General features: G+C 41.7%; 1 protein-coding gene across 1 annotated transcript; it reads right to left on the bottom strand.

Moving 5' to 3' along the window:
* Positions 1 to 243: 243 nt before the first annotated feature.
* On the bottom strand, positions 244 to 2872 carry galr1a (galanin receptor 1a; the record flags this gene model as incomplete). Its single annotated transcript, XM_083899559.1, has 3 exons — positions 244 to 603; positions 1004 to 1069; positions 2231 to 2872. 3 exons carry the CDS (start codon positions 2870 to 2872, stop codon positions 244 to 246), a joined length of 1068 nt encoding a protein of 355 aa, XP_083755685.1.
* Between the last annotated feature and the right edge of the window lie 10848 nt (positions 2873 to 13720).

Genomic DNA, 13720 nt, shown 5'->3' with positions numbered 1-13720 from the left:
ATCGTCCTTAGAATTCACTTTCAAACTCCGTATTTCTGTTGCCTTCTCTTATCACTTCCTGTGTGCAGTGCAAGAATGTCACCGGGCGACACGAGAGCTAACCGCTGCCACACACAGAAACACGGTAAAAAAGAAACACTGTTTATGTTTGAAAGCTAACAAACATCACTGTTGCGGTTCCAGTATCAGTCATACTCTACACGAACAACAGGGGGGGCTCTCTCTCTCTCTCTCTCACGGGCATCAAAGCATCTTACAGATTTGCGAGTCGTGACCTTTGTGGTTCACGCTGAGGTTGACGGGCGGAGCCGCGGGCTCCATCCTGCTGCGGTGGTGGTCGCGCGTGTCGTGCAGCGGGCACTCGCTGGGCGCGCGGCAGCGGAACACCTGCTTGTACGAGTTCCTGAAGTTCTCCGACAGGAAGGCGTAGATGACGGGGTTGACGGACGAGTTGCTGTAGGCCAAGCAGTGAGCCACCATCCTGAAGAGGAACGACGCCTGGTTCAGCGGGAACGAGCCAAACTCCACCCACAGGTGCACCACGTGGTGAGGCAGCCACGACAGGCCGAAGACCACCACCACCACCAGCACCGTCTGAGCGGTCTGTGGAAAAGGAAAGAGCAGGTAATGACGGGTAATATAACGTCACATGATCAAATTTACCTGTGACTGGACTGTGTGTGGAGGAAGCCGAGGAGGAAGATAATGATGGGTAATATAACCTGATCAAATAGAATAAAAAGACACACTCATTTTATGGCTGCTCCAGTAAAAAAAAGTCAAACACAAAGACCACGCTGAGTGGTTTCAGCAAATTCTAACGTGGCTATTTTTCTTTTTCCTGCTCTGAACACGCAGTTATTTTCAAGATAAACCATTTTCCGCAGAGTGAAAAACAGCGGTTTCCCCTCGTCCTTCAGTGAGCAGCGTGTACCTGACGATCACATGACCAAAGAATCATGGAATCGTAAATGTAGACACGGGAAAACAAAGTGACACCAACCTTCTTTTTGGAGAGCTCCGACTTTTTAGAGAGGTTTTTCAGCTTCTTGTGCAGATGTTTTAAAACCTGAAATTTAAAATAGAACAAGATGAGGATTAAGACGAGAAAGCTGTTGACCTACTTTCTATGTTTATTGCTTGTAAACAGTGAACAGAAGAACCTGACATGACCAGTGTTTCTATAAGGTGACCCACTTTTTTAAAGATGACCCAAATCACTATATAAAATGTAAGAAGAGCAAACGTGTTCATAACTGAGCATCACATTTACAGTCGTAGTAAATCAATTCAAACGAATTCACGTTATTTTAAACATAAATTTGACCTAAAAGGTTGGAAAAAATGCTGGAAAATGTTATTTTCCAGAGAACCTAAAAAAAATCACCCACGACCCATATGTGGGTCCCGCCCCAGTGTTTGGGAACCACTGCTCTTTACAACAGTGAGATAATGTCAGATTATGGCACCAGATTTGACCAATGTACCAGAAATAGGTTTTTTTTAGCCTTTTTAAAAACATAATTGTTTGTTCTTAGAAACATGAAAAATACTGCTGAGTCAATAAAAGTCTTTTTTTTTTGTAATCCAGACAAACCATGAAATATTTGATGCCTGACATATAAATTTTATATTTTCTCACATGAAGGAAGAAGAAAAAATTCTAAACCAAAATCTAATCCCTTCTTTAGATTTGATCTACATTAATATCGATTATTCTCTCTCTTGGAACATTTTTGGCACTTTTACGCACAAAAACAAAAACCAAATGGCACACCGTCATACTCTCACATCCACATCTGCTCTGCGTGTCTTGTTTGTACATCTTATATTTATTTCAAACGTTGACTCTGATTCATCCATCCAAAGAGATCTCTCTTTTTTTGCGCTTTTACGCAACAAGAAAACATGGCACAGTGTTTTATTGCATCTTCTGTGCGTCTTTTCACTCTTATATTTATGATAATTATATGAATTTAGACACATTTTCAGCAGTTGATGAGTAGTTCTGATGATGCAAATCATTCCCTCTCACGTCAGTTGCACTCCCTATCCGATTTTTCATACATTTTGAGTCGAAAAGGTCGTATTTTTCACGCTTTTACGCACAAAGTAAACATGGCACATCTTCTGTGCGTATTTTCTTTGCTCCAAACTGCAAAATCGCTCATAATCACTGTAATATTTATAATATTTGTATGGATTTGGTGGTTGGTTCGTGCGCACACACCTTTGTGTAGCAGACAGAGATGAGGACGAGCGGCAGCAGGTAACCGAACACAAAGGTGCACATCACGTACACCTTCCTCTGGTGATCGGGCCACACTTCCCAGCAGAAGGTGGTGTTGTCCTCGCGCTCCACGATGCTCTGGTAGTGCGCCACGGGCGCAGCCATCACCAGAGACAGGATCCAGATGAGCAGGACACCGAGCAGCGCGTGTCTGCCCACCCGGATCGACGACGACCTCCTGGCGTGCACGATGGCCACGTAGCGGTCCACGGACATCGCGGACAGAGTGAAGATGCTGACCAGCATGGACACGGTGAAGAAGTAGTGTATGAACTTGCAGATGAAGGCGCCCAGCACCCACGTGTCCAGCATGTAGATGGTGGACTGGAAGGGGACGCAGAAGAGCAGGTAGGACAGATCCGCCACGCTCAGGTTCAGGATGAAGATGTTGGTCGTGCTCCTCGGTTGACCCGGTTTACTGCGCGCCAGCACCGTGATCACCAGCGCGTTCCCGAGCGCACCGAGGATAAAAATCAGCCCAAATACGAGGAGAGAAATAAAGTTGTCCACACCCACGCCCAGGATGAGTTTGGCCGGGAGCCTGACACTGTTGCTGTGGACTGACTCACTCTGGTTCTCCATCTTTTCCTCTCTGTTTTCTTTCTTTTTTTTCTAATCCCAGAGAAGTCACATGATGAAGATGAGAGTTTCCTCCACATGAAGCTCACATTTGCTCCTGGACAAATGTTGCACTGAGCTCGTGCTCGTGCAGCCTGATGTTCCTGCCCACAGCTGAGACGTCACCACACTCACGCGCAGCAAATCCCACCAATACCTGACCAGTGTTCAACCCTGCTGTGACCAACGATCAGTCAACGTTCACTAGTTAATTTATCATTAGTTAATGATTAACTAATCACTAAGTTCAAGTTCATTCTCTGGTGAACATGAAAGTCTGTAAAACATCTCCTGCGTTCCATTAATGTCGGAAATCGGAACTGGGAGTGAGGTCACCTAGCCAATCAGACATTGTTAGCAGTGTTTTCTTAATGTGTAAGCGTTTTTTGTAACATTTGAGCTTTTATTTCTTACATTGTAGCGTTTTCTTAATGTTTTAGCGTTTTTCTAACATTGTAGTGATTTCTTCATGTTTTAGTGTTTTTTTAACGTAGTGTTTTCTTAAAGGTCACATAGAGTGGTCCTGTTGCACATAAATGTTAGTTATGGAGGTCTACTTACATATATTAACTTGTTTTTATGGTCAAAAACCTCCTAGTTGCTGTGAACTAGCCGATAGAAATCCTCTTTTCTGACAGTGTTTCTTTGCTGCGAGATTTCAGAGTGAATTTTTACCCCCAGAAGACAGAGTCTTATGATTGGCCAGTACTATCCAGCACATCCGTTCTCAGAAGCGCAGCGCCCCCCTCTGGAACGGCGGATGCACTGCTCCTCGTTATCAAAACATTGTTACAACTTTTAACGTAGTGTTTTCTTAATGTTTTACCGTTTCAACGTGGTGTTTTCTTAATGTTTTAGCGTTTTTCTAGCGCAGTGTTTTCTTAATGTTTTAGCGTTTTTGTAACGTTGTAGTGTTTTCTTCATGTTTTAGCGTTTTTCTCGCGCAGTGTTTTCTTAATGTTTTAGCGTTTTTGTAACGTTGTAGTGTTTTCTTCATGTTTTAGCGTTTTCCAATCGTTGTAGTGTAACACAAAGTAAAAGTAAGAGTATTAAAAACAGTTAAACCCAAGATAAAATAGACAAAAAAGGACATAAAACATTCGCCGATTCTGTCAATAATGTGTTTCAAGCAGTGACTTAAATGTGTGAGTCTTATTATCAGGAAGGTCAAAGGGAGGATTTGCCCAAGATGAGAACAATCTTCAGACTTATTTTCGCTGAAATCATTATGTTGTTTTTTCTCCACAGCGCTCACTTCCTCGTTGTTTTTCCCCCCGTTTTCTCTTTTCTGTCTCCGTCACTGATCGTCTGTGACCAGATCTGACAACAGCTGAAACATCTATATGCAAGTGTGAGGATGTGAGTCCGGACAGAGCTGACAGATCTGCTGCAGAACAAAAACCATGACAACAAAGATGATGCACTTTTCTCTATGTAACCCGAGAGCAGAGCCTGATGTTATCTCCTCGTCTGCTTGTCCTCAGATGGTTGGACACAGCTGGAGTTTTGATTGTTTCTACCGGCGCTTGATCTTCGTCAGATCGGAAAAAGGCAACTGAATGTTTCACGCTCTCTCTCTCCTCCTGAAGAGGAAGAAGAGGAGGAAAGTGAAGATCAGTCATTATCTCGCCAATCACTGGGTTATTATAGCTGTGGGATCATGATGGTTTGTTTTGTAATTGGTTTCTCAGCTCTTGTCCTGAAGCAACATGAAGTTTCCATGGCGACTCTTCACTCCATCGACCAAGATGTTTTCCCCAGTTTCTGCCGAGGAGAAGAAAAGAAACGCAACACGAAGAGAACGGTCACGACATTCCACATGACGATGTTCCCAGAAATAACAGTCGTTGGTTCTGACTTTGGACGTGAAGACTCAAAACTGAAGCATTTTCTGTAAAAAACAAAACAACAGAGATGTTTTTATCCACGCAGAAACAGAACTTTCTTAAAGGGGCCTTACACACTATAGAGGAAAATCCACGGTTGGTGTGGTGTGATAGTGGTTAGCACAAAAAGTTTGTACGTTCTACGACTTCTACGACATTTCAAAGTCAAAGGACAGAGAAATATAACTTTTATATATAAGTATAACTTTTTCATACATATGTGACCAGTAGCGTCGCCCCCTGATGGCCTTTAATGAGAATGCAGGTTTGAGCCTCTTCCTGACAGGCTTCACTCTCAGGTCTCTAAATGTTGTTTCTCCACAGACTCTATTCCTTCTTAAAGAGCAGAATCACGACATCGTGATGTTTGGACTCTTCTCGCCAATTCACGTCTCGACTTTGATCGACTGACATCACGAGCGCCGCACACCTCGTCTCTCACACTGCGTCCTCCGGGAATTGTCCTTCGTTAGAGACACGAGGAGGACACGCTGGGCGTGACCCCGCTGCTCCGTCCTCTCCTCCGGTGGTTAGCCCTTTAGCTCAGACCAGAGCCAGACCTGTCGTTACCATGACACTGAGCCATGGGAACAGAGCAGAGCAACAGCGCGGTCGTTTACCCCAATCATTTCAAATGGCCGTGCATTGTCTGCTGAATGGATGGAAGCCATAGATCCACAGATCGCTGTTTGTGTGATTAAGCTTTGACAGACCACAGATGCTTTGATGTGTTTTCTGTTTCTGCACAAACAGTAATGATGGTCGTTTATCAGTCTGGGAGGACGAGAGGTTAGAACACTTAAAGCTGCAGTACGCCGGATCAATAGCAGAGCAGCTCATTCTTTAGCGGATAAATTAAAGCTGCAGTGTGTAACTTTTATTCAGTTATTATTCTGCCTCTGTTTGTTCTTCTTGAATAAAATCAATGTAACATTATTTATTTTTATTATTATTATTATTTGTTATTATTATTTGAGCAAAACTATCAGACCTGACTGAGGGAGCACAAACAACCAAAGTGCTGTAAAGAATAATAAATAAAAGGCATAAAAACAGGGATAACAGTAAAATCCAAACAATAAACCCCAATAAAAACATATCAAATTAAATAAAAATAACAACTTAAACAGTGTAAATCATTTCTGAGATTAATTCTGATTATCATTTCAGTCAGGTACTTCTTACAAACATATGAAATATTGATTAAATGTCATAATTACCTGTAAAAAAAAAAAAGTTACACATTTTGAATGCAACTTTGATAAAAAGCATTTGGGGATTAACTTATTTTGACTTAAGTATTAATCTCAACCTCACTGTCTAATTTAAAGCTGTAGTGATTATAAACTTTTAAACATAAAAATGTAATTTACGACTGAAAACATGAAGAAATATCCAAGAAAAAAAGTTTGTTGTCTCCACCCGCCCCTGTGCTACTGCTGTATACACACAAACGCTCCCTCCCTCGGTCAGGTGGTCTAATTCTGCTCAAACATAAAATAGAGGCAGATTAACACCAACTTCTGAATCATGTGTTCAATAACCCTACACCGTGAGGAGTGTGAGGTGGCAATGTCCAAAATGACCACTAGATGTCACTAAATCATACACTCAAGTCATTCTTCCCGTTTAATAAAGAAAACTTGGATTTGGATTTAAATATCAAATATAAACCTCGGATTATTTTATGAAGAGTGAGTATCTGTGTGATCTGGTAACAGTGACGTGTTTGTAAAGAGAATTTAATCTTAATCTGAGCAGGACAAAGTGAGTTCATGACATCTGCACCTCGCAGTTCCTCACACCAGCAGCAGGGGGAGCTACAGGGGTCGTTTGCGTCTGCACTCACAGCGTCATTACTCATCTTCACTAAGTGACTCTGTGAAGAGAGCGCAGACAAACAGCTGCTATCAGATTTCCTCTGGAGCCGATGACGTTTCAAAGAGAGATAAATGAGTGTTTGTGTTCAACGACAAAAAACAAAGAGCCACTGAATCTCAGGCTGATTGTTACACACTGAGCGTTATATATATAATCTGATTTAAGACATGTTATATAAAATAAAAACACACCTCCCTATTCAGTGTCTGTATGTATGTATTCTCATCATCATCCTCCTCTTCCTCACAGATACTGGTATAGTGAATTTAGATTAAGGAGCCAGAGATGAGGTGACTTATTATTTGATTTATCTTCTACACTCTGTGTCATAATTCCTCAGCTCCACTCCGATCACATACATTCATAATTACAGCAGAACAGTATTTCTCATTTTCCTCTAAGTACCACCAGAGGAAGCTCACGTACCACTGGTGGTACACGCACCACAGTTTGAATACAATGGATGTAAAGTGCTTTTTAAATGAATTAGAACATGACACGTGCTCATTTACTGTGAGTCCATATTTCTCTCTACAGTGTTGGACACAGAAAACATCATGAACAACTCATTGATGCCACTGAACATATATTCATCAAATAAGATCTATGCTTCACTGAATCTACAGCATGTTTAGATGATGTTCTCAGCTTTTATTTCACCTTTACACGGTCGATTCTGACTGGAAACTTGAGTTTAGTGTCTCCCATTAAGAAAATCAGTGATCTAATTTGTCATTTTGTGACTTCTGGGTTTTAAATTCTTCATTCAGATTTACCTCAGTGACACACACTGACCACACGAGGCAGCAGTGGAGCAGCAGCTCATGTGTCCCTGTGAGCTAAAATCACTGATTTTCTCTATGGACTTTGGTGCAGGATAGCAAACGATTTACGAAGTTCATGTTTTCAGTCAGAAAATGCTGTGTAACAGTGAGATTAAGCAGAAAGCATATGTTAAAAATGTAGATTTAATAATGTGTATAATTGATTAACTATATCCTTTCTTAAGTGGCTTAAAATCTTTTTTTTTCTAGTGTCAGCTATGTTGTTCTCAGCACATGGAGCAGGCAAAACCACACTTGGAAAATTTCTCGATGTACCCAAAGCTTTCAAATTCATTTTGATGTTGTCCTTTTTTACCTTTCTCTTTTTGTCAGGTTTGTAAAAAGACGTAGGAGAGAGATTTTTGAGCTTTTTAGCAAATAAATAATAATAAAAAAATAAATAAAAGTGAACAAAGGAGGCAGAAACTGCGAGATAAGGTAATGGAAAACTACAAAAAACCACACATGAGAACACAGTTAGCAGCAGCAGCAGATGTGAATGAACAGGATAAAGCGACAAAGACACAGAGGACAACAGGGACTAAATGCACTCAGAGGACAGAGATGTTTGAACACGGGTGAAACTCGTTAGACGAAGGTGAATCACATCAGAACAGACGATCAGAGAGAGAGAGACGACAGCACGGGGAGGACATACTAAACAAACAGGAAACCAGAAGAAAGGAAGTAAAACACCAAGGATTTCAACATAAAAGTCTAAATTAATCAACAACAGACTGTTCCACTACACGTTGTCAGTTATCAGGCAGTCAGATATTGTCAAGTTTGTGAATGTGTGAAAGTAAAGAAAAGCTTGAAATAGTGAAGAAGGTTTTCCATCAGTCAGGAGGACAAATCTGAGGTGACATGGATGGATTTTAATTTATTTAGAGTCACTTCTTAATTGAGAAAAATAGATCAACCCTGGTCTGAAACATGATTTGTGTCCATTTCTTTCAAATACTATGAGGAAAACGTGACAGGCTTTACTGGACGTCACTGTCTTCACACCAACGGCCCTAAAACAAGTCTTTTTTTTTTCTTTTTTTAAATTACATCAATTAATTTAATGAATTACTTTAATGTCTGCAGATACAATGAGACGTGTGATTATAATATTTTCTTTCATTAAATTTTTTACATTATTTCACATTATATCATGTTTTATACAAGATTTACATCATGTTTATCAATTTTCAGAGGCTTTAATCTAAAGTGACTTACAACTAAAATGTAAAACGCACTTAAAGTCACAGAATTATACATTATATAACTTGTTATTTGTTTTTAATGTTAAACTTGAGAAATTCATTAACATAATAATGTAAATCCCCAGTGTTTAAAGTTAGTTTCCGGGCGTTTAAAATAATAAGAAAAAAAAAAACCCAGCTCTGGTGTTTGCAACAATCCTCTATTTCCAGCAGCGGTGGCTCAGAAATATCCGGCCGTTTGAAACAAGAGAGAATGATATTGTTTGCGACGCTAAACAAATGATGGCATTATTCTCCGGCCTCCTGCGAAAAAAACCCTGCAGCCAAACGTTGATGGAATCGCTGGCATTTGACCAGTGAGATATTTGCATTGAGTTGTTTATCACAGTGAGGGGAAATATATGATAGTATAAGATAATTACACTCTGTTTTTTTAATTAATCAGTTTTTCTGAAATAAATTAGATTTTTTTTTTTATATTTTCAATGGTTAGCATTGAGTTTGTGTCATGACATCAACATCATCATTATCATGACATCAGCTACTCAGCATCATAGTTATGATGTCATCACTCAGTGACTACTGGGATTGGATGGATTTGAATGGTATATGGAATGTATATATTATGTACATACATATATATATGCATTTCATCATGCAAGACCAGTAGCTCTTGGTTTTGGACGATGCAGTGAAATGTTTGAGACCTTTGCGTCCATATGTCTCAGAAACCTGCTGATCATAACTGTAACTGTTGTATATTTTACAATGACCCACAGGTGTCTGACCATATGGTTCATGTTCCTAATCGGTTATTTCGTCATGCATGGTTTTGAGAACCTTTAAGACCTTTGCTTCTGTCTCTGCTTTTTTAATAACTCTAACTATTTGTCGTCGAGTGTGTGGTCCATCTTCTACCAGATGAAAGACAGGGATTTGATCTTGTAGGACATGTGGTTCCTTATCTAATGAAGAAGTCTCAGGTTTGAGAAGATGTTCTGGTGTTCAGACCTGGGACAAAAAGTACATCTTTGAAAATGAACCACTCGTCTTTTACAGTGACCAACATGACTCTGACAGTGACTCACCATCTGTAACAATGACTCACAGGTTTCTGACCAATAGTTTCATCTTCTCAAGCAGGTATTTCATCTTGTGGGACATGTTGGTCCTCAGATAATGAAGAAGATTCTAGTTTTAGATTATATCATTTAGATTTTGAGACTTTTAATGTATCTTCTGATGAAGTATTCTTGGGCTTCAGACCTGTGATGAACCATACATTTTTGAAAATACAGTGACCAACATGACTCTGACAATAATAGAAGAGTATTCCATCACATGAGACCTGTGGTTCATCATGATGCTGTGGAGGTAATGTATTTTTTGACACCTTTGGTCAGATTTCATCTTCTACAATGACCCATGTCTGAAAGTATCCGATCTCTTCATCCGATCTACTGAGACGTGAAACTCCCAAGGTCGCCGAAAGCACCTGCTCTCACTTACACAGAGTTTGCAGAGGTCATAAAAACCATTGCAACCAACTCCATTAAAGCAAAGCCAAAGTGTCTCCTGTGGTCATAATCTGCACGAGAACAGAGGAAACCTTTCTTTTTCCTCGTTCTCTCCATTAGCAGATAGATATTCAGCTGCCTCTCTCAGTGGGCGTCTTGGTCTAGATTGACATTCCTGTCGGAGTTCAAGGATATCTCCCGCGTTTGTGTCCCACAGCTCTCGGTCCATGGCCGCTATTGTCTTCCCTGCGGTTATCCTCGGCCTTTGCAGCCCCAGGAACAAATCCAAGAGTCTTCTGGACGTGAGGGCGCACGGGCAGTGTGGTCATCCCACTCTCAACATTCCTGCTCCCTCCCTCTGCGAGTCCCCCCGTGGGTGCTGCTGCGCTGAGGCTTCGGGCTCAGCGGGACGAACAGACGGAGCTCTGTGCAACGAGGTCAGAGTGGACAAACATGGCTGCCCCTGAGTCTATACCCTTTTTATTTACATGTGCAGGAAACAGGGCGGCCATGTTGGCTCCACTGACCTCAGTCATGAGCAAAACCGTGACAAAACAACAGTGCACAATAATGTCATAAAAGAAGAATAACAATAATATTTCCCTTACAAATTCAAGGTTTTGAATTAAAAATATAGGAAATTATGTTTATTGACATCATCATTTTATTTCAGTTTCTCTTCTTATTACTTATCGGGAATTGTTTTGCAACAAAAAGGCAATCACAATTAATGTCTAAGACTCTCCCAGCTCTCTTTATTTAAAACAGATTAATCTGAAAGATTACGCTCCACACCAGCATCAAACGGAACAATTTATTTTTCCTCCCTTGAAGCAACGTTTCTTGCAAATTGTAATAAGAAGCAGCCGTGACAAAAAGGGCATCTGTTTCTCAAAAATATTAATATTCTGATGCTGCGCGGGTGTTTTCTGACACAACTTATCCCTCAACAGATCGTGCTTTGTTCACAGCGGCCGCTCTGAATCAGAAAACACATGCAGGGCTTCATGTGGAGCTGTGATGTGTTCGAAAATAACAACATTTACACACATACTGGCAGATTTAATGAAAAATATAGAGCAGGGCTAAAAAAAAAAGAGCAGGACTAAACCAAATCTGCCCCAACATTGAACATTGAATAAGCTTACTGTATTTTATGTATTATATTCTAATTATGTGATGTTTTCATTCATAAAACCATGCACATTATGGCTAAAGTAATGGTGCACTGCTTTACATGGCGTTGGCTTGCTAGTTTGGCTTCATTAGCTACTTATGAGTTATCAAGTGTTCATGACAACGCTAACAAACAGAGACACTGAGTATGACATTCGCTGTTGTACAAAAGAAAATATTCAATAAACTTAAGCCAAAACTGTTACAGTAATGTTTGCTATTGTGTCTGAAACTTTCAGTTAGCGTTAGCTTTGGGAGTAACGTTAGCATCAGGCTAATGCTTTTGTCCCAGTACATATAGCAACTTTTCTTCTCCATTTTGAGTCTGATAACCAGAATTTTAACACTGACTGGTCTTCGCGTCAACGCAATTTATTCAAAGTTGAACATTTTAAACTCGAGCATTAGAGCGAATGATTTGTCACGCCTTTAGCGCAATTCACTTCTGTGCATTGACTTTGTATGTAAATGCACATTTTCCAAGCTGAACATCTTGCAGAAGCAGTAGTCTGGTAGTTTTTCTTCTGAGTCATTGTCCTCGTATGTGATTCTGAAACGTTTCTTTGCTTATATCTGCGATGCATTAGCATGGTGGTGCTAGTAAAGTAATATGATCAAGCATGTCAAGCCCCAAGATACGTACACTCAAAGTGTAAGGGGTTACCAGACCACCAGCACAATGACTGACAAAAACTTTAATGAAAATGACCAAATAACTCACCTTTTATTTGTAAAAGCAAAGAGCATTTTTAAGGGATTGTACCCAGCCTCAGAGGTTAAATACCTGTTTCTTCGCTCTTGGATAAGATGTGAAATGTCTTCAACTCAACACAACCCTAACCCTAACCCTCAAGTTCAGTCGCCCACAGCTAAATGCTGAAGAAGATTGTGACCTGGAATGACCCGTTGGGCCCTTGGACACAGACAATGTGCTTTTTGTTGGGCAACCCTTTGCTAATAATATTGATATGATTGGGGGTTGGTCATTGCAGTGTCGCCCTGTGGCTGGAGTCAATTTAGAGTGCCCAATTGCCACTGAGAAATGGGGATTGGGTACCTGGCTCAATGGGGATTGGGTACATTGCTCAATGGGGATTGGGTACCTCTCTCAATGGGGATTGGGTACCTCGCTCAATGGGGATTGGGTACCTCTCTCAATGGGGATTGGGTACCTTGCTCAGTGGAGATTGGGTACCTCTCTCAATGGGGATTGGGTACCTCGCTCAATGGGGATTGGGTACCTCGCTCAATGGGGATTGGGTACCTCGCTCAATAGGGATTGGGTACCTCGCTCAATGGGGATTGGGTACCTTGCTCAGTGGAGATTGGGTACCTCTCTCAATGGGGATTGGGTACCTCGCTCAATGGGGATTGGGTACCTCGCTCAATAGGGATTGGGTACCTCGCTCAATGGGGATTGGGTACCTCGCTCAATGGGGATTGGGTACCTCGCTCAATGAGGATTGGGTACCTTGCTCAATGGGGATTGGGTACATCGCTCAATCGGGATTGGGTACCTTGATCAATGGGGATTGGGTACCTCGCTCAATCGGGATTGGGTACATCGCTCAATCGGGATTGGGTACCTCGCTCAATGGGGATTGGGTACCTCGATCAATGGGGATTGGGTACCTCGCTCAATGGGGATTGGGTACCTCGATCAATGGGATTGGGTACCTCGCTCAATGGGGATTGGGTACCTCGCTAAATAGGGATTGGGTACCTCGCTCAATGGGGATTGGGTACCTCGCTCAATGGGGATCGGGTACCTCGCTAAATAGGGATTGGGTACCTCGGTCAATGGGGATTGGGTACCTCGCTCAAGGGTTCACAACCCAAGTTCCCTTTCAGCTTGGCTATATGAATTTTACCAACATCACAGAATTAAGTGCAGAGTCACGTATTCTGTTGCTTTTCGTCCAATCGTCTCCATATGTTAATGTGGGCGACTGTACGTCCAGTTTAAACGCAGACCATGAAGAAGATAAATGAGGCCAGTTCAACAATGGTGTCACAGAGCGGCATCAGGCTGTGAGTTCACACTCAGTGATAACCCTCGTTGTTCCTGCGGTCCAGGGTGAGGCAAACGGGGAGAGGAACAATGGCCGGGCCAGTGCAGAGGGCGGCAGTGACTGACACAGACACTGCAGCTCCAAAGAATGTCTGGAGACCAGCCAATGATGTGGACCCCCCCACACCCCCACACCCCCCTTCTCCTAACTTGACCCTCCTCATGTCCCATGGTGCCCCGAGACCGTTGGGACGACACCTTCAAAGACTGCCCCCCGAGCCTCAGTCAGAAGAGATTCAATCCTCC

This window comes from Microchirus variegatus (genome assembly GCF_963457635.1).
Source record: "Microchirus variegatus genome assembly, chromosome: 13".
Lineage (NCBI taxonomy): Eukaryota > Metazoa > Chordata > Actinopteri > Pleuronectiformes > Soleidae > Microchirus > Microchirus variegatus.
This window is presented reverse-complemented; position numbering and strand designations above follow the sequence as displayed.